Source organism: Anguilla rostrata, chromosome 5, assembly GCF_018555375.3.
Source record: "Anguilla rostrata isolate EN2019 chromosome 5, ASM1855537v3, whole genome shotgun sequence".
NCBI lineage: Eukaryota > Metazoa > Chordata > Actinopteri > Anguilliformes > Anguillidae > Anguilla > Anguilla rostrata.
In genome coordinates this window covers 57939067-57966343 of record NC_057937.1, presented here as the reverse complement: position 1 = coordinate 57966343, position 27277 = coordinate 57939067, and the positions used below count along the sequence as shown (strand labels likewise).

The following is a 27277-nucleotide window of genomic DNA, read 5'->3' as shown; positions in this document are numbered from 1 at the left end:
GCCCTCAGCTCACAGCCTCAGCCCTCAGCTCTCAGCTCTCAGCCCTCAGCTCCACTCAGCTCTCAGCCCTCAGCCTCAGCTCACAGCTCTCAGCCCTCAGCTCACAGCTCTCAGCTCTCAGCTCTCAGCTCTCAGCTCACAGCTCTCAGCCCTCAGCTCTCAGCTCTCAGCTCTCAGCTCTCAGCTCTCAGCTCTCAGCTCTCAGCTCTCAGCCCTCAGCCCTCAGCTCACAGCTCTCAGCTCTCAGCTGTCAGCTCTCAGCTGTCAGCTCTCAGCCCTCAGCTCTCAGCTCACAGCCCTCAGCTCTCAGCTCTCAGCCCTCAGCTCTCAGCTCACAGCTCTCAGCTCTCAGCTCTCAGCCCTCAGCCCTCAGCTCTCAGCTGCCAAGCTGCCAAGCTTCCAGGTTCCCTGTTACAGGGGGGATCCAGCTGTCGGAGGGAAGAACGAGGGAGAGAGATAGAGAGGGTGGGAGAAAGAGAGGGAGGATGGGATAGAGGGTGGGAGAGAGAAAGAGAGGGAGAGAGAGAAAGAGGACGGGAGAGAGAGAGGGTGGGCGAGAGAGACAGAGAGAGAGAGAGGGTGGAAGAGAGAGAGATACAGTGAGAGAAGAAGAGAGAGAGAAAGTGGGAGCAGAGGAGGGTGGAAGTCTCTCTCCTGCCATATGGCGCGGCGTTGTGTGGGAGCTCGGCGCTCCGGTGATTGTTCGGCACCGAGCCGGAGGCGGGCGGTGCTCTGAGACGTCTCCTCCGTCTCCTAAAATCAGCTCTGGAGGGGGCTGCTCCTCTTTGCCGTTCAGCTGGGTAAAAAAAAACAAAATCACTCATGCCTGTGTCTTTGGCAGTTATGTGTTTTAAAGTACCGTTTGAATATGGACCACACTTCATAGTTAAGAAATGCGCGTTTTCAATGCATGTTGCTGTGCACTTCATTTGGGATGTCTTAATGGTGCAGGTTACATTGCTCCTCCTCCGGATGCACCAACTCTTCGGCCCTGTGTGTGTGTATATGTGCACTGTATGTGTGTGCGTGCGCGTGTGTGCATAGTGTGTGTGTATATGTGTGTGTGTGTGTGCGTGTGAGAAAGAGAGAGATGGAGATAGGGACAGAGTGAGAGACAGAGAGAGATAGCGAGAGTGAGATAGAGAGAGAGAAAAAGAGGTGAAAGCACAAATCACTCCTTAACCAACCGGAAACGCTCGCGCTTATTGCCGGAGCAGGAAAGATTAATACGGCCGGTTATGGCGGCAAACATCATCTTGGAGGGACGGTAACAGCAACGGCCCGCCCCACTGGGTGTTTAATGAGCGCCGTGCCCCAAACGTAATGAGCTAATTAGCGTTATCGTCCATACATCAGCCTATACGCTCACTGGCCCCCCCGAACGCCGTCTCTCTCAGTGAGACAGGGAGCTACCAGAGCCTCCAGGACTTCGCGCTTTCTTCAGAATCCAGTCGGATGCTGGAATAGGCTGCTCACCCGCGGCATTCATGGGCATCGGTCTCGCCAGTGATGTGTTGAGCTGGCCGTCGCAGGACCCAACTCACCCCGCCGAAATTAGGAGTGCTGGCCCACTGTGTTTTATCTTCTTCGGCTGTTCTTTTCTGTTCTTTCCTTTCGTTCCCCGTTCTATACTTTTATTCTGTTCGTTCCTGTCATTCCCTGTTCTATACTTTTATTCTGTTCGTTCCTGTCATTCCCTGTTCTTTCCTGTTATTCCCTGTTCTTTTCTTTTATTCTGTTCTTTTATTCTGTTATTCCCTTTTCTGTCCTGTTATCCCTTTCTACCTTTTATTCCTGGTGCTTTTTAGGTCTCATATTTTTCTGTTGGTAATCTGTTCTTTTTTTTCACTCTTGTCTTTTAAATTCTGTTATCGCTTTCGTCCTGTTATCGCCAAAATACGCCACTGTTGTTGCATGGAAAGTTCCTTGAACTGGCTTTTTGACGTTGGGTATTTAAGGGAACTGTGAGCTGCTCGCTGGCGGGACAGCCCTGGAAGCTGCCCAGTCTTTGAGGTGCCGCTCCCCCCCAAAAAATCGGCTTGATTGATGATGTTACCGTGGCCCGTCTCTGTCCCGTCCATCCCAGCGTGTGCTCGAACCGGAACGCTCATCTCGGCGAGCCAAACTGGCGTCCGATTCCCCTCGTCCGCACCCCGCCCAAATGGCTCCCGCCCGCTGAGGGTGCCGGCCCAGCCAGCGGGCAGGCGGCGGCCCACCAGCGGCCCGCCGTCGGCGCCGCCGCGTCTTTCCTCCGCCAGGTTTTTTGGCGGATTGATGTACGGCAGGCAGCCCGCTAACGGACAGTTGAGGTGAAGCGGGCGAGAGGAGGGTTCAGCTGTGGGAAGAGCGCTGAATGAGAGCTGGTGAGTGGTCCTCCAGATAGCGGCCTGCTAGCGCCAGCCTGTAACGTGCCAGCGGGGGGAGGGGGGGGGAGCTGCCCAGCGCCGACGGCGGTCCAGTAGGCACTTGCTTCGGAGTGCCATCCATCCATCCATCCATCCATCCATCCATCCATCCATCCATCCATCCTTCCATCCATCCATCCATCCTTCCATCCATCCTTCCATCCATCCATCCATCCATCCTCAAACCGCTTAGTCCAGATCGGGGTCGCGCTGGCAAATGGACGCTATAAATGCTCATCGGTAAAAGTCTCGAACCGTGGCTGTAGGGTGAGTTTTCTCGTGAGTTTGCTCTGGTTTGGAGGCGACTGATTGGGCAGAAAAGATATGGACCCTGCCAGTGATCACTGCCTGGGAAGACAACCATGCCATATGTGGGTATTTGGGGGGAAAACCGGTGTTACTTGCGTCTATTCCCTGTTTGTCAGATATTCACCTGTCATTACTATAGAGACGCTTTCAGGCTTTAAAAAATAAAATAAAATCAATAAACAATATATCGTTTTACTACTATATATATATTCATGACATTCAGGGCTCTTAAAAATTGAGATTATGGATCATCTCATCAAAAAAAGAGAGAAAAACCTGAAAGATCTGGTGCACGTTTCTGATTGGATGCGGCGTGTCGAGCTTCTCCGTTTACGCGCGACGTGTTCCACGTCATGCTCAACCCCTCGTCCTCCAGCTCGCGGTAACTCAAGTGAAAACGGCCGCGGTTCTCCTCGTCGTGTCGTTCTTATTTATTATTTATTATTATTTAAAGGCTCATTCAAGGGCTTGTAATTATGTATAATCATCCACAACCGAGCGCTTGTTAATGAGTCAGCGTTGCGAAGCATATGGGCTCCGTTCCTCGCCTTGCCCAGTGTGGGCAGGAGACTATGAACTTTCTTCTGTACATTTTCTTCCCTCCAATGTTAGATCACGCCTTTACAGTCTGTCCCTGTTTTTTTTTTCTTTTTCTTTTTCTTTTTTTTCCCTCTTTTCTAGTTACTGCACACTTAGTTATTGGCAGGTTTTTTTTTTTTTTTTTCCTCCAAGCTGTTGGATTCCTTTCCCTCCCAGATGGGCGGGTCTTATATGGCGAGGCCCCCGAACGTGACCCCGGTACGTCTTTTGACGGAGGAGCAGCTAACTGGCTTCCCTGACCCCTGACCTTTAGCACCGCTGAGGTCAAAGGGCAGGTGACTGAGCGGAAATTTCCGTGTGCTGTTTTTTTGTGAATCATGTCTGATCGCTCAGCACGCTCAGCATTCTCATTGGCCTTTAGAGGGATGGTGACTGAATAGTAACAGTAAAAAAATAATAAATACCTGAGAAGTGGCTAAATGGCTTCCCTAACCTTTGACCTTAGCACTACTTAGGTCAAAGGGCAGGTGACCTGTCAGAAAAAAAAAAAGAACCTGATTGATTCTGCTAACTGGATAGTGGAGAAAATGAAGACTATCCACCTCTCTCTCTTTCTCTCCATCCCTATCATCTCTCTCTCCCCACTGTATTTCCATCCCTCTCTCTCCCCCTCTTTTTCCTGCCAGTTCATCCTCTCTGGTCTGTCTGTTAAAGAGCACCTCTGCCCCTTGACCTGACAACCTGTGTTTGTCAGTCTCATTTTGCAAGTCTCCCACAGGCCAAAGCCATACAGGCTCGCCGTGTGGCACGGGATGAACTGGCCCGTCCTCTTAGCAAAGGCAAAGAAATGCATTGTGGGAAAAAAAGCAAAATAAAAACAGGAGACGGCTCACGGAGCAGTGCATTTGTTCCGGTAACCCTGTTTGCGCGGTAGCGATCGGTGTCGTAGCTTTTGCCCGGACGCATAAAGACCGCGCTTTCTCCCGCCCCTCTCCTTCGGCTCCTCCCGGGGGGGAAAAACGCTGACCTCATTTGTGAGGACAATAACCCCCTTGACTTTGGGGGATTACGGCACGGGGTCCTTTGTGGATTTTTAATTAGGTTCGGAGCTGAAGTTCGCTCTGCCTGCCGCCGGAATGCCAAAAAAAACCCGGGCGAGGCGCGGTTCAGGTTTGCGGCCGCGCTTTCAGCGGGTCCTAATGCGCCGTTAAAATATTTACGGCGCGCGCGCGCGGATGTTTCTTTCTTCGGCTTTTATCGGCTAGCGCGGCTTGCCGTTAGCGTCTGGTTAACCTGCAGATCGGGGGCCCGATCTTTGCCTTTGACTCATTTGAGAGAGCATCAACACCGGGTAATGACTGCGAGGTGCGAAAAGAGACAATGCCTTGCAGGATGGCATTGTTGTGGTTGTCTTGGTAACGAAGCTAAGCGTTTTTGCGTTGCAGGATCTCACACAATCGCAATTTAGTTAACACCTTTTGATTTTGTTAAGAGCATATGTTATTTTTTTCCCTACTTCCAATGCGAAGAGCTGTTAACACAGTTTGTGTACAAATACTAGCAGTGTTTAATCGTCTGAACAAGAACTGAAGAAAACTGCCAGAGCCGTTGTGTCTTTGTTACATCTACATGTATTGATTCATCACACTTTAAGTTATTACATAAACATCTCGCGCACACAGCAATGAGTGCACTTCACAGGTATTCTCATTTTCAGATTTGTTAAGTTTATGTTATGCAATTGGGGAATACAGTTTATCTTTAAATCTCATTTTCGTATCACCTTACCACCTTTAAAGAAGTGATTATCATCAGCATTGTCTCACAATTATGTTAAAATTATATTAAAACAATTAAATGTTTTAATATTGCATTTGCTTATATAAGTGCACAAAACAAAAGTAGCAGAGCACTATGCATATTTTCAAGGATACTTTTACTTTTAGGATGGCCCGTGTTCCATATTGTATTCTTGTGTTCTAACCCAGAGCGTAAAGCAGGTGCAGATGTCAAAAGGTCTTGTGACCAGGTGCGTTCCAAACTCAAGGCAAGGATGCAAGATTTCACCGAAAGTTCTCTTTGTGTTCTTGGGAGGACAAAAAAAAAACGAAGTGCACTTCGAAGCAGGCTGCCATTGCGTTTCCTGCTCTGTATTTGAGGGCGAATAAGAATTTTTTATTCAGCCTAGAAAATGGACGACAGAAGACAGGAGGATTTTGTTTACAAGTGTACGTATATTTTATTTTCAGATTTTTGTAGTGTCAATGTGTTTCTTGCTAACGTTCAAGGTCAGTAGTGGTGACGTCAAAATACAAGTAGTTTCCGAATTGAGTGGAAATTACACATTGTTACACTCGATAAGTGTAGCCTTCCAAGTGTACCTGGAGGTGTGTTCTTACAGGAACGCGAGAACACAGAACACAAGTGTACAGTTTGGAACACGGCCATAGGGTAGCTTTCCAAGTGTCCGACTCCAGCTACGTCCTGGCTATTGTGATTGGTCCTCCAGGGGACATAATGCCACGCCCACTGGTTGCATCACAGGGGTGATGTCACTGTTCTTTCGTAAACCCACCAGAGGATTGTGGGAGTCAGTCTCTTTCTGTTGGCACCTATATTTTTGGATGGGACTTAATTTTGTTACCTTATTCCCTTTTCTGATTGTTTTATTTCCAGCAACATAATGCGATGAACAGAAATACATCCTAAACTTCAGAAAGTAAAAGTTTGGAGGACGTGTCTAGATTTCTTTTTTTTTTTCCCCCGCATGAAACAAGCTGTTCACACTCTGATAATGGCACTGTGACAATGAAATCTGTTGCCATGACGTTATTTTTAGTGAACCATGAGGCAGCCTCTCAGGAAAACGGCCAGTTTATGCAAAAAAATATAATTTCCAAGATCCACGCACCTTTAGCTCTGAACCAAACCACCTCTCGCTTTGGAGAGAATTCATCTACAGTGACAGAGTACAGTCAGGTGACGCATGTTCTGAAAGAGAAACGTTTAGTTCTCCTCACAGTATCATGCCAGTTAATGCACCATGCTTTCTTTGAAAAGCCTTGTATCAGCCTTGGAAATATGTGAGAAATATTAAAATTGCGATATGCCTTAGCTGGTACGGTATTACATTGTGTGTGCTGGCCTTGCCGGTGGTGAACGCTTACTGACCCTCTGAGGTCTTAGAAGACATGACAGACTGAATTAGTGTCTGAGGTGACAGTGGCAAGCTGTTAATGCATCCGTTCAACGGGGTCCGGATCAATTAACAGAAAAAACAAATAAAATCCTACAGTTCCTACAGCCTACAAGCCACACAAGAGATGATTCTTTTTTTTTTTTAATTATTAGAATTTTATGGAGCCGTTTGCTTGATTTACATCCACAGAGGATCGTAGCCCGCCAAGCCCTTGGAGTCCAAGGTCACGCAGGAGGAGAGTTTTTTTTTTTTGATGAAGGGGAGGGAAGAAAGGTGGCCAGGGTGCGGTGTCCAAGTCCTGGCGGCAGAGGGGAATTATGGGTGTTCTCTCTCCCCCCCCCCCCCCCCCCCCCCCCACGGCTGGCGAATCGCGGGCCAGGGCCTGCTCCGTCGGGGGGGCGCCGTGCCGTAAGAGGTGCCATCTGGTCGTGCCGCGGCCGTGTTGCCCGTGCCCGTCTGTGCCCGATGCCGACTTGGAAAAGGGGGGTCGCCGTCGTTACTCAAAAAACCCTCCCAAAAAAAAAAAAAAAAAAAAAAAAAGAAGCATCTCCTCTTTGGCAGGCGGCGAACGGAACGATCCGGCGGTCTTTCGAACGAGACGCCATTTTAGTGCTCCGAAGACGAGCGGCTAGGGCGGCGGCGCAGACGGCGAGAGAGAGGTCCCCGCCTTTTTTTTAGGCGTGAGGCGACGCCGCGACATTCGGGGGAGGGGCTCGCAGAAGCCCGGGTCACGTCCGTCGAGTCCGTCCGTTAAACGATCACTTTAAACGCCGCCTTTAAACGCTCGTGGCGTTCCTGAAAAGGATCTCTGCGGCTCGCGGTTCGTGTTTTATCGTCGGGGAAAATCATCGCGTGAAAATGTGAAATTAGCCCCATAGATTTCACCCCCTGCTCCCCGTGTTTAATATCTTATCTGTCGCTAGCATGTTTATCTGCCTTTAACACACTGCTTAATGGAGATTACTGAATTTTCTAAATTAACTTTGAAGATTTAAATGAAAAATGAAAGATGTTTTCTTTAATAACCTAAACGTTTTTTTTTTTTTTTTTTTTGACGTCTTTTCCCCGGCTGTTATTTTTGTTTTCATAACCTTCACATTAAAGACGTACAGTGCGCATCACATTCAACTGTCTGATTTTTGAAAAGGAATAAATTAGCTATTAATCCTGCAATTATTAGGTACAGGAGTAGCCTGTAGTATTATTAGAGTGATGATTAATGTTTGCACCCCCCACCCCCACCCCACCCTTTGCACACTGGCATAGCATTTTAATATATCAGAATCCTTAGCATAAATATTGTGATTTTTGGCAGGAGTTAATTTATCTGACCTTTCCATCGATAATTTCTTCCCAGAAAACACATTTTAATACGTTGTTGGGGCATTATCCAAATGTAGGGGAAAAAATTATGCGCTAACCGAGTTTTCTGGGTACCGGCAAGTTCACAGAGTTTAATGAAGAAAACAAGGCCTGCAGTCTAGAGTGAATTTAGCGAGTGCTCTGCACCTCCACTGCAAACAGAGAAAAAAAACGTCCAAGCCCAAATGTACCTTTAACTAAATCCACCTGTGCCCTGACGTTCTGCTGACAGAACGCTCATTTAAACAGCCCCGATAATTTACTTAATGATTTAATACGTCCTGAGTGGGCGAGCAGCGTGTGTTATTCTTTGAAACTTGCACATTTCCCTTCGCAATGTGTCATTCTGTCCTCAGAATGTATGTGCCAGGGGGGAGGGGCGCTGCACCCCCAAAAACCCGCTCGCCGAATCCTTTTCGACGCCATCCCGCACGCCCCAAATTAAAGAAGTCCTCACTGAAATGGATGGGCCCGTCCTGAAATGGATGGGTCCGGTCTGATCCCGTTTGTATATATCCTTGTGCGATGCCAGCGCCCCCTGGATGGGAGGAGTTCCCCGGGGGAATTCGCCACCTCTCTCTCTTTTAAAAGTGAGAGGTGCCCCCCCCCCACCCCTTTCCCCTTTCCCCCCCGCCCCCCCCCCCACACACACACACGCAATCTGTTACCCCTGGAACAACCCAGGGAATCTGGCAAGGGATTGTGGGTGTCATGCATCTGACCATATTTCAAGCTGAAATTAAGCATGCCAAAAAAAAAAAAAAAAAAAAAACATTCCCCGCTCCCCTTTTTAAAGGTCAGCCGTGAGCGCCGGAAAAAATTGATCTGTGGGTTTATGAATTTTCGCCCCAGCCTTTTCCAGCCGCCCCTTTTTTGTTTGTAACGGAAGATCCCGTCGGAAAAAAGGGGAAGAAGAAAAAACAAAAAAAAAAAAGCGCTTAACGCGGCATTGTTTCCCTCTGACGTGACGTCGGGTCCCGGGGGGGGCGGCGCAGCTGCTCCCCCGGCGCACAATGGCAGATTAATTAGCACAATTATGCCTCCCTGGCTCCCGCTCAACGCCAGGGCCTGTGCCGGGGAAGATAGGTAAAATCCTACACGTGCGATTCCAGGACGTGGAAATACGCTCGGGGGTGCGCGCCGGGTGGGGTCGGGGGACGTGGGATGGGGAGGACGGGGGTTCGTAACGCTCGCCGTCCTGTTTCCGTTTTCCTCTTGTCCTTCCACGTGGTCAATCTCGCTATTCAGTCAGTTACTTGCTTATTCTCGAGGCTCCCTTGTCTTCTTCTTCTTCCTCTTCTTCTTCTTCTTCTTCTCCTTCTTTGTCTTCTTCTTCCTCTTCTTCTCCTTATTCTTTTTTATTCTTATATATATATGTTCCCTTCAGTAATGTGCCTCTTGTTATGAGAAGCTCTCTGTGATTGGCTGAAATGTAATCCTATAAGAAGCTCTCTGTGATTGGCTGAAATGTAATCCTGTATGTCCAGGCAGGTGATTTTAGATTAGTTCATTGTTTATTTGGCAGAATCCACTCCATGCGCACTATTAATATAAAATTGTGAGCCGAGTTAGCTTTGAGCTATAATTTATATCTGTAGTCCCTGGGCAGGAAGTGCAAATAAATACCCTCGAGCTCGACAGGGAGTGTAGTTACCCTTATATCCATGCATAAATATGCCATGCGTGCGTGTCTGATGCTATTGGACAGTTCTGATGGACACTCAGTTCTGACACGTCCATGTTATGAGTTAATAGTTCTGTATCAGTCAGGTCTTCGCGGTTTCCCACTTTCACTCTCAGATTTGTGGCACATTTCATACGAGTCATTTTCTTCCTTTCATATTTGCAGGTGGCAAAATAATCATTTAGTGGAAGTAATGAAGACGAAAAACCTTCAATTAACACCTGCGTACATTTATTTTTTCAGGACAAAAAAAAAAAAGGCAGGAAGATTAAATGATGTGGATGTGGGTGTTTGTGTGTTTGTGTGTGTGTGTGCGCGCACGCACATGCATGTTTGCAAGTGCGTGCATGGGGCTGTGACTTCTAAACCTTTAATTGTTAAACATTTACAAAAACATTTAGGAAAATCTCTGAACAATTAAATGCAACATGGTTAAAACAGTTTATAACAGTTTTTCTTCCTTGCTGTGTTCAGGTCTCATTGTGATTGTCATTGAGTGAGGCAGTGATGTGGGAAATATGTTCCTGGATCACGAGTGATAGCACAAGAGCATCCGTTTGTGCGCATGGCAAAATTCAACCTGGCATTCCTCGAAATGCTTTGCGGAGAACAAGAAGAGAAAAGGTGCCATTTGGCCTCACTCTGAGCAGATTTCTGAAAATCAAAAGTCAAATGCAATGAGTGCTGTGTCACAGCGTGAAGTATCGGGTTCGCATCCTGACCTGCGAGACTTTCCTGTGTGGAGTTTACTTGTCCCCCCCCATTTCTGCGAGCTGGTCTGGTCTGAAGACGTGCAGGTCAGGCTAATTGGAGACTCGATTGCCCGCAGGTACGAATGAGTGTGCGAATGGTGTGTGGGCCCTGCAATGATTTAGAGCCTTGCCGTGTAAATACATTTTTTGTACTGTGTGGTTGTTTAGCGATTTTTTTTTTCGAGTTTCGCCCATCCCTGGTGTGTGCACGATGCATCAAACACGGCTCTAACGAAACGCAGAACTGTCTGTACCTGCATACGTAAGTGTGCCCGGGGGGTGGATGTGCGGTTGGTGTCCAACAAGAGGGCAGACTTTCCGACGGTAACTCTCCTGCGCCGTGTCAGCTCGAGTGACGGTTGGAGTTTGCTGCATGGTGAGCCGTCGCCGCGGCGACGTGAGCCATCGCCATGCTCAAGTGAGCCATCGCTGTGTGATTATCCGTCGCATTGTTAACTCTGAAATACACGCCACTTTATTAAGCCGCTAAGCTTCATTTTGGGGGGGGGGGGGGGGGGAGGGAAAGGTGTAATTTAGCCTTCCGGTCGGTGTCCCTGGAAGTGCGGACCCTCGTCCGAGCCCCTGGCTGCGTCCCGGGGGCCTGTGATTGCAGTAATCACGCTGTCTGAGGAGCTCAGAAGTTTTCCTGGGATCACGTTCGTGTCTGGGAGGCGCAGGACCGAGCCTCAGCTGCTGCCGCTCTTTGAATCTCGCTGAGCCGGAGAGAATCGCTCAGACACAAGTCCTCGTGTTTTTTTTGTTGTTGAGAACCTCTGCATTTCGCAGCCCCTCCTGCCTTCCGCCCCTTCCACCCCAGCCCCTATGCTCTGGTAACCGGGTCACCCCCCCCTGCCCCTGAATTTGAAAATGGGTAAAGTAATGAAAAAATAGTTCACTCTTCTCTGAAATTTATAAAGGCATGACATACGTCATAAAGAAACGTCTCCTCATTGAACACGAACGTTCACAAAACACAATCGTTATTGATATCCACACGCCTTTACCTGGATGTCAGTGTGGTACATTTGAAATTGATAGCGGGCAGTCATATCCTCCTCATTAGTTTACTTTGCACCCCTCCTGACTGCGCACTCAGTGTATTTAGATATTTATTAACATGTAAGGGAGTGCTCGGTCAGGCAGTTTATCGCTGGCACATTGCAGATAGACCAATACGGATTAATCTGCAATTAGTCTTGAGATATTGAGCCTCCTCTGATTTAGGTGTCTGGCTTCCGTTTGCGATTGGGTGAACGCCGATCACATAAAACAGGGCGTGCTGTAAAGATAGATAAAAACCCGCTTAAGCCGGACTTGGTCTGTTGTGCTCTCACAAATACAGACACACGGTACAGTGTATGTGTGACAAGGGCCGTGGCCCTTGCAATAAATTTGTTTGAAATCAACTGTTGTGAACAGTTGTGAATATTGCATTGCGTTGAGTTTTCATAATGGAATCTTGTTTTTCGTCTTTGATTGTCGTGTCCTGATTGTGTCGTTCTTCTGCGCAAGTAGTTGTGTAAAGGAATGAGAGAGAAAAGAGGTTCACCACCCTTCTGAGTCAAACAACGTTTAATCTGCGAACATCGAGCGATGATTAAGTAATGTAAATGTGACGGGTAAATGTATTTCGGGTTTAGACGCACGTCGATTTGCACCAAACGCCGGATATCTCCCCCAGATACGCAGATGTGACGGTGGGAGGGAGAGATACAGGGTTTTTTTTTCTTTCTTTTTTTTTTGCGAAAATACCAGAATAGTTTTTTTAGTCATATCAGACGACAGGGTCTATTAATAGTTGAGTCATCTTTGCAGCGGCGTCCTGAAATGGCACACTGCTAGATTCCCCGGTGGTGATTATGATTCTCTGCCCGTGACCTTCATAACAAATTAACATTCATCCAGCAGTGCCCTGCGCGCCTGTGTAATAAGAATATGCATATGGGATGAAACATCCCACTCGCTGTGGTGAGAGCAGAGGACTGAAGCGATGGGTGCATGGAAATGGGGGTACGGGGGGGACCAAGTATGTTTTGTTTCGTTATCAAAGTATCTATTATGATTATGACCACTACTACTACTACTACTACTGCTACTGTTGCTGCTACTACTACTGCAGCTGCTACTGCTGCTACTACTGCTACTACTACTATTACTACCACTAATAATAATAATAATAATAATAATAATAATAAACTTTGTTAAAATCAAATCGATCACCATGAGAGAAATGTTTGTATTTCTTCACAATTTTGGATGAAGTATTCATCATAACGATGTTACACAATACATTTAATTATTTATTCACTAGTATTATTGGGTTGGTTAGTGTATTTAATACATAATCAAATATAATAATAATAATAATGTCTACTTGCTATAAGCTTATCTCCTTGTTCATGGATATCACAACTTCTGTTGTTAAGAGTTCATATACTCTAACTGGAGTTAAAAGTATTCTGTCAGAGCTGATTTTACAGAGCTGAATATGTATACTGTGCTGTGGACATCAGTGCCAGTACTGTGCTGGTGCACAGATCTGCATCTCAGCTGGAGGAGCTGATTATGAGTGCGTATGCGCAGTGCCTGGTGTTGCTGATTATGAGTGCGTATGCGCAGTGCCTGGTGTTGCTGATTATGAGTGCGTATGCGCAGTGCCTGGTGTTGCTGATTATGAGTGCGTATGCGCAGTGCCTGGTGTTGCCTGATGAGGAGAACAGTGTCCTGTGGCTGCTCTAGAGAGAGTTTGGCATCTATGTTTAACTTGAACCATTTTACTCAATTCTATACCTTCCTTTGACTTATTTTGGGACCCAGCAGTACTTCCTCTGTCAGTCTCTCTTTCTCTCTCTCTCTCTGTTTCTCCAATCCACCTCTTCCTCCCTCGTCTTCACTCCCTGCCCCTCTCTCTCTCTCTCTCTCTCTCTCTCTCTCTCCCTCCTTCCCTGGTGTAGTGTGATTCCACGTGCAGCCCAGTGCAAAAAAAAACCGGAGGCAGCCCAAGCCTGTCGCTAATGATGAACGCCCGGTCGCTGCCAAAGCCCCCTCTTGCTCGCTGTAATATTTTTTACGCCAAATAGCAGCCTCGGCCTTCACGTCCCGGGCATCCAAAAATCCAAAAAGCCCTGGCAGAGCAGCCCCCGGCGACAGCCGGGACGTTACCGCCCCGTCTCCCTGCCGCGCACGGCTGCCAGCATTGTGCTCCGCGTGGCGCAACCTTTAAGCCTCGCCGGGCCGCCGCGATCGAGCGGCGGGATGAAATAAAAGTCTCGGTTCGACCTCGGCGCCTCGTGGAGATCGTCCGAAGCCCTGAGACGCACGGGGTCTCCCTGTCCCAGAGAGCGCGAAGACGGACGGACGGATGGACGGACGGGCGTCGGTGGCGAATCGTTCGCGTTGGAGGTTACCGGCCGCGGCGGCGGCGGTTATGTGGTTATTCGCTTTTCGAAAGCGGCCGCGTTTCTCGCTCCCTCTGTGCTGACGGCGAGGCGAGGCCTTCGTTTCTGTTGTTGTCATTAATAATGCATCGGCCGTCAGTTCCTCCTGCTTCCATGTTTGGTAGATTATTTTAAGAAGACCATTATTATTATTTTTTCCATATATATATATATATATATATAGTGTTGTGTGTGTGTGTGTGTGTGTGCGTGTGTGTAAAGAAGTCACCACTCCACTGTTTTTGTTTTCTGTTGTTCTCTGTTAGTCCCATATGAGACTATAAAAAATACATGTCGCGCATTTCTTTTAAATGGATTACTTATGTCAGAGCCGAGAGTGTTGCAGCCTGTGATGGCTAATGCTTTATTTATGGCGTATACATTGTGTAAGGCACTTAATGAAAGCCAAAATGTAAATTAGCCGAACCCGTTGGGAACCCTGAAGTCTTTGGTTTGCCTGGAAAAACAAGACAAACAAAAAAACATTAAAGATACAATTTATACAAAAAAAAAAAATAATTTAGAAATATTGGAGTAGCTGGAAGACTATGGATCTCTGATTATGGATTAAACCGCTGTTCAGTGCTATAACTGAGCAAACAAAAAGCAAAAGAAAAACAACATTTTTTTTATGCAGGGAATGCTTTTTCGCGTGAGTGTTAATAAAAATAAATGGCTCTGGTCGGCCTCTCCGCGGTACAGGTGCGCGACTGTGGCGGGGGGGCGGGGGGGGGGGGGGGGGGGGGCGTGCTCATTAATTTTCGGCTCGTGGAAAAAGAGCGCCGTGCCACGATAGCATGGGCCAAAAACCGCGCCCGCTAACGAACGAAACACGCGTGTTAGCGGGAGCGCTGCCGTGTGTTACGAAGCACGCCAAACAGCGTTTAAACAAAAAACAAAAAAAAAACACACACACAAAAAAAAACTCCTGCTGAATACGAGCTAGCTGGAGGCGCAGAGACCTTTTCAAAGCTTAAATTACGCTCAGCGGAGAACAAGGTAACGATTTGCACACAGGGCAGCAGATTATAAAGGAAACACCTTCCACCTCTGTTCTTACTGCCCACGTGGTCAGAACTGTCACACTGCTTTCCACACTGGAGTCAGATAAACGATTCCTGCAAGCGGACCACACTGCAAGTTGAATTAGGTACCCCAGAAATGCCCATTTGGCTATATTTAGCTGCAGTGCACTGGATCATGCAATTACTACACACACACACACACGCACACATACACGCACAAACGCACACAAACACACACACACACACACACAGTGTATTTTTTTTCCCCTTGACAAGTCGACATAATCATATCATCCACTCTGCACACACAAATGCCTCTTTTATTTTTTTATTTGACAAAACTAAAAATGCATCCAGCCATTTTGTTTCCATCATGGCGAGGTCTTGAGCGCAGAGGAGTGCGTGGAGGGGGGGTGGGGGGTAGGGGGGGCGCAGCTTCGACTGAGACAAAAGGGAAATTGGGGAGGAAATGGCTGTTTTTCGGGGGCTGTGAAAATGTTTTATTTGGGGACTGCGGAACACCTGCCACAAAAATCCGTTTCCCAGCCGCCTCTTGAATGCCATTTCTCTTAATTGACTTGGAAGTGGCCCAAATGCATCGCTGAATGCAGTCTAATTAATATTAATAATAAATGCCATTATTAACATCAAGGAACATCTGGTGCCCCTGTTTACTCGCAAGCCTCATACATGGCACATTTTTTTTATTTTTTATTTGCTTCATTTTTGCAAACATCGTGCTGTAAAAGGTTGGGGGTTTTTTTTTCCCCCCTTCTTCTCCTTCTCCGTTTTCTCTTTTTTTGAAAAAAAAAAAAAAAACCCTACGCGGGTCACAGTGAGTCCCTGGTTCATGCACAAACTATCGTCTGCGCTGCTCATTTTTTAAAATGCGTAAACAGCGTTTGTTTGGCCCCTTTGGTTGCCGAGATACGATGGAATATGTCCCTTGTGTACACGGTAATGATAAATAAAAATCCTCCCCCCCGCCCGCCACCACCCCCCCCAGCATCTGTGGGCCAGACTACATTAGGTAGGAGCTCTGTCCAATAAATCAACCGCTAAATAACTTTAATCTAAAATTTCATCAAGAGGTTCCTTGACAAGTAGTAAAATCAGGGGATAATGCAGCGGTGTTTGATGGTAATTGGTGTTTGGTTAATAAATTCCGCGGGTTCAGATTACTTTTTTTTATCGAAGTCCGCGGAACGCCGGACTCAGCTGAACATCAGATTGATTAACTTTGCAGGAAAACAGCCGTTCACAAAGATGGCACCCGTCCAAAATCCAGAGAACAGGGCATCTGCCGGGTGGAGTTGTGTTGCGCCATGGGTATATAAACCCCCCCCCCTTCCCCCCATGTCACATTTTAAAAGCTAATGCCTTTCAAATGATGTCATCTTATCTTATTCTCCGTCTTCTTTAATATATATATATTAATAAACCGAAGATGTGTTTTACGTTTCCTTGTTTTCTGCATAAGCGAGATGCCATTGGAGAATTGCGTTACAGTAATGGAAAGAAACATCTTGTTTTTTATGATTTTATCATTCCTTGAGTGTGATATCACAGTAATCAAAATGACAGGCCAATTTAGCTCCAGAGGGTGATTGTAAAGGCACCATTAAGAGAGAGATGATTTTATTTTTCCCCCTTATTTCTTTGTGTTTTTTCACATTACTGTGAGCAGGGCGTGGCTTGTCTGAGCTCCCCAATCTCCAGCCCCATCTCAGAGGATGCACACACACGCACGCACGCACACGCACACGCACGCACGCACGCACACGCACACATGCATGCACACACACACACACACACACATGCATGCACACACAAGCTCACACACACACACTCTCACTCACACACACACACACGCACACGACACACACACGTGCTCACACACACACACACACTCTCTCCCTCTCTCTCACACACACACACACTCTCTCTCTTCCTCTCTGCCTCTCTCTCACACACACACACACAAACACACACATGCTCTCCCTCTCTCTCTCTCTCTCACACACACACACACTCACACAGACTCTCCCTCTCTCTCACACACACACACAAACACACACATGCTCTCCCTCTCTCTCTCTCACACACACACACACTCACACAGACTCTCCCTCTCTCTCACACACACACACACACACACACACACACAATCACACGACACAACAAGATTCTCACACAGTCACATAAACACACACGCGCTCACACACACGTGCGCGCAGCGCTGGGCTGTCCTCGTTGCCGTAGTGATGTTTATGGGTTGTCATTCCAGCGTTACTCGGTGTGCCTCCCTGCCCAGTGGCAGACTGGCGCATGCCTGCCCTCCCCAGATGGCTCCTGTGACTCTTTGTGTGGAAGCTGATACCCATTCTTTGTTCTGTGTCATTACAGACCGTTTGGATAAAACCGTGAGACTGTGAGGAGGACATGCCCTTTTAATCTGGGGAAAAAAGAGAAATAATCTACTATTAATAATAATGCCAAAACTTCAACATGTTCTTAAGGCTATGGTATTATATATACTGTAGTTTATCAAAAGCTATGGTATAATAATAATAATAATAATAATAATAATAATACACACATACATACATACATACATACATACAAATAAAAATTCAAAGTATAAATTAAAATCATAATTAAATTATTACATTACAGCCATCACTAAATGTGAAACCCCCTGAGTTTAACCAGCTACTCTGATGTGCACACTGCGCATGAAGTCTTTATAAAACAAATGCACTAAACCGCTAGCTCGCATGTAAAAACCGTTTGAACGTGTCTGACCGATTTTTCTTCTGAATAAAATGGCTGGAAAGGAATCGATACGTTCAAAAGAGAAGAGAGCCATGAATCTTTCTGTCTCGGGCACGTCTCCGGAGGATGACGTCTAATATATGGGGTGACCTTCAAATGCCATAAATGTGCTGAGCTATAAACTGTCAATATTTGTGCTTATGCGGTACAAAATGACTTTTACAATAATTGCGGAGGGCTTGTTAAAAATCCTGCATCTGGCAACTAGTTACAGGACAAGGAAGCAGGACGTGTGTGTGTGTGTGTGGGTGTGTGTGTTTTTTGTGTGTGTAGGCACATGTGTGTGTGTGTGCATGTGTGCCATGTGTCCCCATAAATACAATTCATTTCAATCAAATTTTTTCTTTGACCACCGAGAGCAAGATTTTTCTTTTCTTCGCAAAACCCATTTCGGCAAGTCTGCCAATCGGCAAAATAAACTCGCCAAGCTGAGCTCGCGAAGAAAAAAAGTGTAACACTGGCTCTTATTCGTAAGTCCAAGTTAAGGACAAATGTTAAGTGAACACAGGCCATAGTTTTCTGTGCTTGCTTACGAAGCACAAAGTGATCAAGTGCTCAGCAACCCGGCTACGCTGTACACGAATCCTTTTGTTGAATTTGTACATTACACTGGGGAGCCTGCGTTCCTCCAAGCTGGCATGTGTCACGTCTCATCCTGACCGTGCCAGGACTGGCTGCCCACGAGGGGGACGTATAATTAGCAACAGTATGTCTCGGGGAGGAAGGGTTTCGGTTGGCAGGAAGTGCGCTGGACGCGAGCGGGTCCTCTGGGCCACCTGCAGTCTGTCTGCTCCAATTGCACAAGCTGGACAGTCCTGCACGACGTCTGCACGGCTGAACCTGCTCAGAGTGTGTACGTGTGTGTCTGTGAGTGTGTGTGTATGCGAGTGTGTGTGTGCGTGCGTGTGTGTGCGTGTGTGTCTGTGTGTGCGTGCGTGTGTATGCGAGTGTGTGTGTATGTGTGTGTGAGTGTGTGTGTGCGGGTGTGTCTGGTGTGGTGGTGTGTGTGTCGTGTGTGTGATTGTGTGTGGTGATGTGTGTGTGGGTGTGTCGTGTGTGTGTGCGTGTCGAGTTGTGTGAATGTGTGTGTGTGTCGTGCTGTGAATGTCTGATTGGTGTGTATCTCTGAGGAATGTGGTGGAGTGTAACAGAAGGTGCTGGATGCAGGAAACCGTTAGATTGAGATCTGTCAACAGTCTTCTTAAACTTAAGGAGAAATTAAAGTGTTCTGCTTTATGCAAAAATCAAGGAAAATTAGGAAAAATTTAAGGGGGACAAAGAACAAAGATTCCTCAGGGACCCCTCCTCTCCAACACACACACACACACACATAAACACACACACACACACGCAAAACTGTCCCAGATCGAGTCATAGAATAAAAATACTTACGTTACTGGTGTAACTGTCAGTCACGTGCAAGTTGTGGATGAGAGTCAGTACTGTGTCTGTGTCCATAAAAATGTGGGTCACTAGTGTGTCCTCACCTTGTATACAAGCGCACCTGGTCATATTCTCCGTATGATATAACGGGGCTGGAGCTGGTTGTAATATATTAGATATTCTTTAGTAGTTTACTCTATTGCAAATGTAACATTATAGATATTATATGAAGGGTCTGCCTCCATGGTATTTATAGAAATTGTGGAAGAAAAAACAAAAAAAGAGATAAAATGGTTTTAAAAAGCTTGTTTCACATAATCCAAACCAAACACGTTTGAAACACAATCCCCAAGCTACAAAAATGATCCCTGAGTGCATAACCTTACGATAGCTAGCTTCATGTGCGCTGAATGCTGACTATCATAATGAAACTAGCCGAGCCTGCATTTCTCAAAAAAGCTTTCGCATAAAAAAAGGGGGTGACCGTTTCAGCTCTCGAGGATTGTTAGCTCCCGTTAGCCGAGAGCTTTCTGAGGCTAGGTCCGTAGGGTTGCGTTTAGAGGTCATGTTGCAGACTGAGCCACACAGAGCCACTCCAGCCAAACTGGCCTCTCTTCTTGTCTTGTCTTGTTTAAGACACAGAAAAGGAACACTTCATATGAGTAAATGGTAAATGGACTGCATTTATATAGCACTTTTATCCAAAGCGCTTTACAATTGATGCCTCGCATTCACCAGAGCAATTAGGGGTTAGGTGTCTTGCTCAGGGACACTTCGACATGCCCAGGGTGGGGGATCGAACCGGCAACCCTCCGACTGCCAGACAACCGCTCTTACCTCCTGAGCTATGTCGCCCCTATGAGGCCATAAGGGGGTGTGGGGGGGGTGGGGGGGGCATGCAGGAACCTAAAATAACAACATCAAAAAGAAACCGGGGCAGCTTCTGAACCATCAGCATTGTGTCACGTAAAAAAAAAAAGGCGGCGGAAAAAAGTAGTTGCACGGCAACCCTGAGGAGTTTGGTTTTGTGCGGAATTAACTGTGACATTGACGACTCCTTCTGTCTCTCTGCCTGTCTGTCTGTCTCTCTGTCTGTCTGTCTGTCTGTCTGTCTCTCTGTCTGTCTGTGTGTGTGTGTGTCTGTGTCTGTCTATCTGTGTGTGTGTGTGTGTGTGTGTGGTTCTAGATGCCGGAGACGAGGTGGGGAAGCTCGGGGGGGTCCAGCCGCACAGGGACAGGGCCCAGGGGTTAGGCTCCAAGGACTGCCCCTACTGCGGAAAGGCCTTCCGAACCACCCACCACCTGAAGGTCCACCTGCGGATACACACAGGTATGCCGCGCCTCGTTTACACCACACAGTAAAACCCAGTCCAGTGTTACGGTTAGAGTGGGACCTAATGCTATCTGTTCAGAGTTGAATTAACACTGGTGCAGATGAATTAACACTGACCCTGGGTCATTTTTCTAGTATAGAAAAGTCCCCCCCCCCCACCCAATGGAAAAATGACACATGTATTGTAATCTAGGTTTTTGTGATTGGGGTCAATTTTCCAAAGCATAAAGAATTATCTGCATTATATAATATCTCGGTTTTTGGGACCGGGGTCATAAAAATCCATTGTAGGTTATCAAATTGATTACTCACATATTTTATCAATGGTGTCACTTCTTTATAGTGGGGGGTGGGGGGGCTTTTCCATGGGGCTTACACTTCTATCAGACACTGGCATTCTGTACAGTACAGAGAGTCTACTGGGTGTAATAGGGGTGTCCAATGGGATATTTGGATCCTAAAACGAACACCCAGCAATGGAAATGGTGTGTATTTTGACTTAAACACACAAATGTGTCATGGGAGGTGACTTCTCCCTCTAGTGGCAAGGCAAGAATATGGCAGGCTCTCTTAGCCTGGCACCTGGGTCTTTGGCTTGGAGAGCTAACTATAACTCTCAAGTGATGGTGTTTAAAAGAGATATGATGACATTGACACTGTGGAATGTGGTACCAAATTAAAATCTGTTATGAGCTGAATTAACGATTTTAGTGTTGAATTAACGTGGGACATTTTACTGTGAACCTGAGAAGTATTCAGTTAAAATAAACTTCACATACAGCCTGTTTTTAGTGAAAATACCTCATATCCAGCCTGAGGAAGAAGTGCCTTTGACTAAAGTCTTAGGAACTAGCTCGTGTAGAGCAACCAGATGCGAACCATTAATGTTCAGCAAACATCTACGATATCTACAACCAATAAACAAGCTTAAGACTGTATGTAAGATCCCTAAAAACGTAGAGAGAAGTAAGTAGCCCGGTATCGGTTCCATCTGCTTCGCAAACACATTCTACCAAGAGGTCATGTGTGGCAGTAAAACTGCGGTCAGTTTCGTGCGGGATGAACTCGCGTTAAAGGGGGGGCCTTCATGTTTTCGTCTCTCTCACAGCTTGCGTTTCAGAGCGAGGTTTCATGAAGACGAAGCACGTACCGTACTGGGACTTTTTAATCGCCTCTTAGAACAACAGTATTAATCAGCCATTGCCTCTCTGCGAGTTCTCCAAAAGAAAGATTAAATAGCTGCCCACAGGTTTTGTTTTTTTTAAACGGTATTCCATGCTTTGAACAGACAAAGTATTTTGAGAACGGGGGGGCGTAAAAGAGGCAGAAACATTTTGCGTTCACAGGAGTGAACGCGGATGTCTTTTGTAGCTGGGAAACCTATGCTGGTTCTCTCAGAGTTTAAAAAGAAGACCACCCAAATTGCCTCAGAGTAAAAAGCACGCGCCTTGGCTCTGAGAGGGAATTAAAAGTGTAAGCGCATCACAGGAGTCTGCTCTCCACAGAAAGTACAGAAAAACAACAAAAAGTCCTTTACAGAACCACTGCTCTCATTCTCTTTCTCTCTCTCTCACGCTGTCTCGCTCTCTCTCGCTCACGCTCGCCTGCGCGCTCTCTCTCTCTCTCACTTTCTCTCTCTCGCTTGCGCTCTCCCTCTCTCACTCTCTCTCTCAGGTGCTCTCTATATATCTATCTATCTCTCTCTCTCTCTCTCTCTCTCTTCTACCTGTGACTCAAACTTGCTATTAAGAATAAAGAAAAAATCAGATGGAATGATAACATGAACAGCGTGGGGTTAACTACAGGCATTCAAATTTCTAACAAACAAAAGCTGAAGCTGAAGAAAGATATCATCTGCGTGTACTCGTTTTTGTGTGAGAACGGAATGTTAGAATAAATTAAAAGTGTCCTGCATTCCACAGTGAAAAAATTCTGATTTTGGAAAAAAAGAGATTCTAAAGCCAGTTCATATTTTAAGATAAAACGACAGATTAATACCTTTCTAACATTTAACGGTTTCTTCATAAGTTAAGGAGCTAATATTGCCGCATTAATTTCCCCTCAAACTCCGAGTGGGACACTATCCATTAGTGAAAATTAAGTGCAGTTTCTTAGGCAGCTAACAATGTATAGTGTACAGTGTAATACTCAGTTAATGAAGACTGCAGTGGGTGATATTTCATTATACAAATGAATGCTCACATTTTAATGGAAAAGCCGCATAATGAATTGAAGCTTCAATGACAGCAATTAGAGACACATACTGTATAGTCCCCTTCTGGCTGCTGCAATATGTACAGTACAAAGGTGTTTTACTCTTTAGCATATGTATGCATTATTATGGAAATTTATCTGAAAGAGCATACTCACCATGCCCAGTTAGACACATATAGGAACTAAAGCATACTTAATGTATTATTATTATTATTATTATTATTAATATTATTATTATTAATGTTATTATTATTATTATTATTATTATTATTATTATTATTATTATTATTATTATTATTATTATTATTATTATTATTATGGGCGACATAGCTCAGGAGGTAAGACCGATTGTCTGGCAGTCGGAGGGTTGCCGGTTCAAAACCCCGCCTGGGCATGTTGAAGTGTACTTGAGCAAGACACTAACCCCTAACTGCTCTGGCGATGAGAGGCATCAATTTAAGCGCTTGGATAAAAGCGCTATATAATGCAGTCCATTTACCATTATTATTATTATTACTACTACTACTACTCTTACTGCTATGAGTAGTAATAGTAGTAGTAATGATAATAATGTATCATTGCAATGTAAAAGTAATGATGGTACTATAGTGAAGTTATTTTAACAAAGCTGAAAGAAAAACTTGAGTGCATTAATGTAAACGGCAATAATCTGCACAGTTTGCCGAGTTCCCTTTCGAGCAAAAATTCACTTTTCCGCGAGCCGAGTTTTTTCAGCCGAGCTACGAAACTGGAAAATAAACGTAAAACACTGCCAGCCTCCTCTCCTGTCTCCCGATTCCTGATGGTTTACATATTGTCTTCCTTGATTATGCGAAGCCATATGGGGAGTCAACAAAGTGCGTCACGTCCGCGGCGTTAGCTCTTAGATGCGCCGCGCTGCGCAGCTGCACTGTTTACTCCCAGAGATTTTCTGCGCCGCTGTAACAAATTGCACAAAACCAGATGAAGGTGTCTCAACTCAACTCAGCCCCTTTAAAATGGAACCATGAAATGGCCTGTGTGTAATCATCGAAAAAAAAAGGAACTTAAAAAAAAAAAAAAAAAACGAGTTTCATAATAAATACTTAAAATTCAAAGGGTATTTTGAAAATGTCACGCAACTCTGCGCTTGGATTGTTCTTCATGCCTTCTGTATAAATATTTGGCGCATATTTTTCTGATGCAAACATCATGCCCCATTAGACTTTGTTCCTTTTTATTCATTCAATTGATTGACGATGCTCTCAAAACAACTTATAATAATAAAAAAAAATGATTGTGCCTCTGCTTAGTCACACATACTCACACACCCACACACACACACACACACACACACAACCGCAAGCATGCACACACACACACACACACACACAGTCACACACACTCACACTCACACACGCACACACATACACACTCGCACACACATACATTTATCTGTATGATGTACAAATGTTTGTTTTTTTTTAAAACACGACTGCAGTCCTACATATCATTCAACGTCCAATTAAAGGAATCAGAAATTATTGCTCGCATCACGGATGATTCCTTATTTAATTATCCGGCACGGAGGAAAGCTCGTTCTGTGCAGTTTTATCTAAAATGCTAACGCCAAAAAAAAAAATGCAGCCTTATTTAAAACGAGTGCCTCTTTCCTGGTTCGGCTGCCATTTCTATTTGATCAAAATTTGTATTTATAGAGCTTTCGTCAGGAAACTCACAGCAGGCCTGCAGATCTGTGAATCTATTTTTTCTGGAAGGATGCCCTCAGAATAATGATAAATGACTTCAGCACTATGCTATTTGTTAATTATACCCATTATTTACTGCACAGAGAAGACTTAAATCATTCAGCTCTGTCCTGCTTAACAGTGCAACATTTTTTTTTTAGTTTAAAAATGGGTTCCATGTGCATAATCTAAACACATTTTATGGCTATATGTACACAATACTTGACAACCCCCCTTTCATTTTCTACCCCAGGCAAAGCTCGCACCCGAGCATTCTGGGATCTTTATCATATTTCAAAATCAAGCCAGCATTTTTTCCATTATATTTTTTTGCATATTGATTGTCATGGTGGTTTTAATTTTAAGCGCGCCACTACTGCCAGCAGAATGTGTTTATGTTAGCGTATACTGTTCTTAACTGCATTTTCTTATCACAAAATTTCCTATTTGAAATATTACACTTTCATTTCCTTTTTTTCTTTAGAATTCCAGTTGATTGGGATGTTATAATATGCATTATTCTGATAACGGACTTGGTTGACATTTACAGGAACTGAAATTGTTACGTGGTTATGCACAGACTACAGTGAAGAAATAATGGTAAACTTTGGGTAGTTGCGTTTTCTGTATTTTTAATCCTGTATTTTAAAGCTTCATTCCAGCGTATTTGGAGCAACAGTAGTTCCATTATACAGGGGGACACTTTAATGTGATTTGTGTCGACCGCGATGAACTGCAAATAGAAAACGTTCGAGAGGTCAGAGCGCTGGGTCTCCGAGTGAACGAGGCCGAAAGCTGACCAGCGTTTCGCGGACGCGCGATGAGATGATATCAGTTTTCCTTTTCATTGAAGGCATTATCCGCAGCCGCATGGCAAACAAAATGTCCTTTGTTGACGTGAGAGATAACCCAGCTCTTCAAGCTGTGCTAAAACCGAAAAATTGGAATGAAGTTTTTGAGTCATTGTTTTGCTCTTCCTTTGGCAGTGAGTGTGAGATCGTGCTAACGTGCTAACCCTCGTTTAACGGGAGCTCCGCTGCTCTCCCTCTGTCTCTGTCGCTCCTGGCAGGTGAGAAGCCCTACAGGTGCCCGCACTGCGACTACGCGGGCACGCAGTCGGCCTCGCTGAAGTACCACCTGGAACGCCACCATCGGGAGCGGCACAACAACGGGGGCCCCTCCTCCTCCTCCTCCTCCTCCTCGCACCCCCAGGAGGAGCACCCCGGCAGCAAGAGCGGGGCCTTCCTCCGGCCGGACGTCCTGCACGGGGTGATTAAGGGCGTGTCCGGTGGTGTGGACCTGAGAGGGGCCCAGCTGCACCCTCACCACTGGGGCCCGCTGGGGGTGCTGTCCCCCCGGGACCGGGACCTGGAACTGGACAGGGAGCACCACGGCCACCCCGCCTCCGAAAACGCTTCGGAGGGCGTGAGGGTCCGCGAGGGGGCCCTGGACGGCGGCCCGGCCGGCTTCCCGGACCTGAGCCGGGTCTACCAGGGCATGGCGGGCAACGGGGTCAACTTCCAGAGCTCCCTGCAGGCCTTCATGGACGGCTTCACCCTCAACTCCATGAAGAGGGACAAGGAGGCCAGGGAGAGGCGGCGGGAGTCCGGCGGCCGGTCGGGGGAGAACGGGGAGGAGGAGGCGGCGGCGACGGCGGCCGACGCCAAGCCTCCCAAAAGCAAGTCCCTGCGGTCGCAGTACGAGCCTCTGGATCTGTCCTACAGGCCCGACTCCGGCCTCCTGCCGGGCTCCTCCGTCACCCTGCGGGACGACGTGGCCTGGCACGGCTGCCTCTTCTGCCCCTTCGCCACCCCCTCGGTGGAGGTCATGGCCCTGCACCTGGACGCCAACCACCTGGGCCGGGGCAAACGCAAAGAGGGCGGCGTCCCGGACGAGAAAGGGTCCCTCTGGGACCACCCGTGGGAGGCGTCCTCCTCCGGCAAAGCCTCCTTGACCTCCGCCGTGCTTCGGCGTGGAGGCGCGGGGCCGTCCTTTCAGCCGATTGCTCAAACGAATGCGACGGTCCGGCGGGAGGCAGGCAAGGAGGCGGCAGAGGAGGCTGGGAGCCCGTCCTGGCCCGACCCCGCAGACGCTGCCAGTTCGGCAGAATTTGAGGGTAACTTCCTGAATCCGCCGGGCTTGCCTGAGGCTCCGGCGGGCGCGCCCGGCCCCCGGCGGTTTGGGAACGAGCGCCCGGAGTCCTCCGAGGTGCAGGCGTGGCCCTTCGACCCACCTGGCCGGGGGACGGCGGACGAGAGCGGAAGGGGAGCGGACCCCGCGGAGGCGCCCACTAAGGGAGACGTCATGGAGGAGTCTGAGGAGGACCAGGCGGAGGAGGAGGAGGACGCCGAGGCGGCAGAGCCCGTCGGCAAGAGGCCAGAATCTGACCGGGAGGAGGAAGAGGAGGAGGAGGAGGAGGAGGAGGAGGAGGAGATGGAGACAGAGGAGGACGAAGACCGGGATGGCGACAGGGACCGTGACAACGGCGGGAAGGAGACGCGGGCGCGGAGCAGTTCGGCCGAGGACTCCGAGCGGTCGTCCCCCGCCGCGTCCCGCCGTTCCCCCCCGCTCGCGGAGACGCGGTGGCAGGGGCCCGACCTCCACTCGCCCCCCGAGCGCCCGCTGAACTCGCTGTCCGTCCTGAGGGCCTACAGCGCGGAGAACCTCGCGGCGTTCAACGGGCTGGGAGACGGCGCGGGCAGCCCCGGAGCCGCCAAGAGGACCGACTCAGCCGGTGAGTCGGCACCGCCCGCCGCTCTGTGAACTCCGTCTCCCATAACCCCCTACTGTACCGCACTCTGTGAACACCGTCTCCCATAACCCCTGCTGTACCCCATAACCCCCTGCTGTACCCCATAACCCCCTGCTGTACCCCATCACCTGCACAAACACACTTTCCCATACCCCGTCACCTGCACAAACACACACACACACACACACACACTTTCCCATACCCCATCACCTGCACAAACACACACACACACACACACACACACACACACACACTTCCCCATACCCCATCACCTGCACAAACACACACACACTTTCCCATACCCCATCACCTGCACAAAC

The 27277-nt window shown here is 47.2% G+C and overlaps 1 protein-coding gene across 6 annotated transcripts in view; it reads left to right on the top strand.

The window, feature by feature from the left end:
- The window catches only part of LOC135255761 (zinc finger protein 536-like), a 169706-nt gene that overhangs the window by 103652 nt on the left and 38777 nt on the right, over window positions 1-27277 (top strand). For all 6 annotated transcript variants that reach the window (XM_064337336.1, XM_064337334.1, XM_064337333.1 and 3 more), the window contains 2 exons: window positions 20118-20261; window positions 25275-26939. In XM_064337336.1, coding sequence (XP_064193406.1) covers window positions 20118-20261; window positions 25275-26939 — 1809 coding nt within the window. The remainder of the gene's footprint in view (window positions 1-20117; window positions 20262-25274; window positions 26940-27277) is intronic.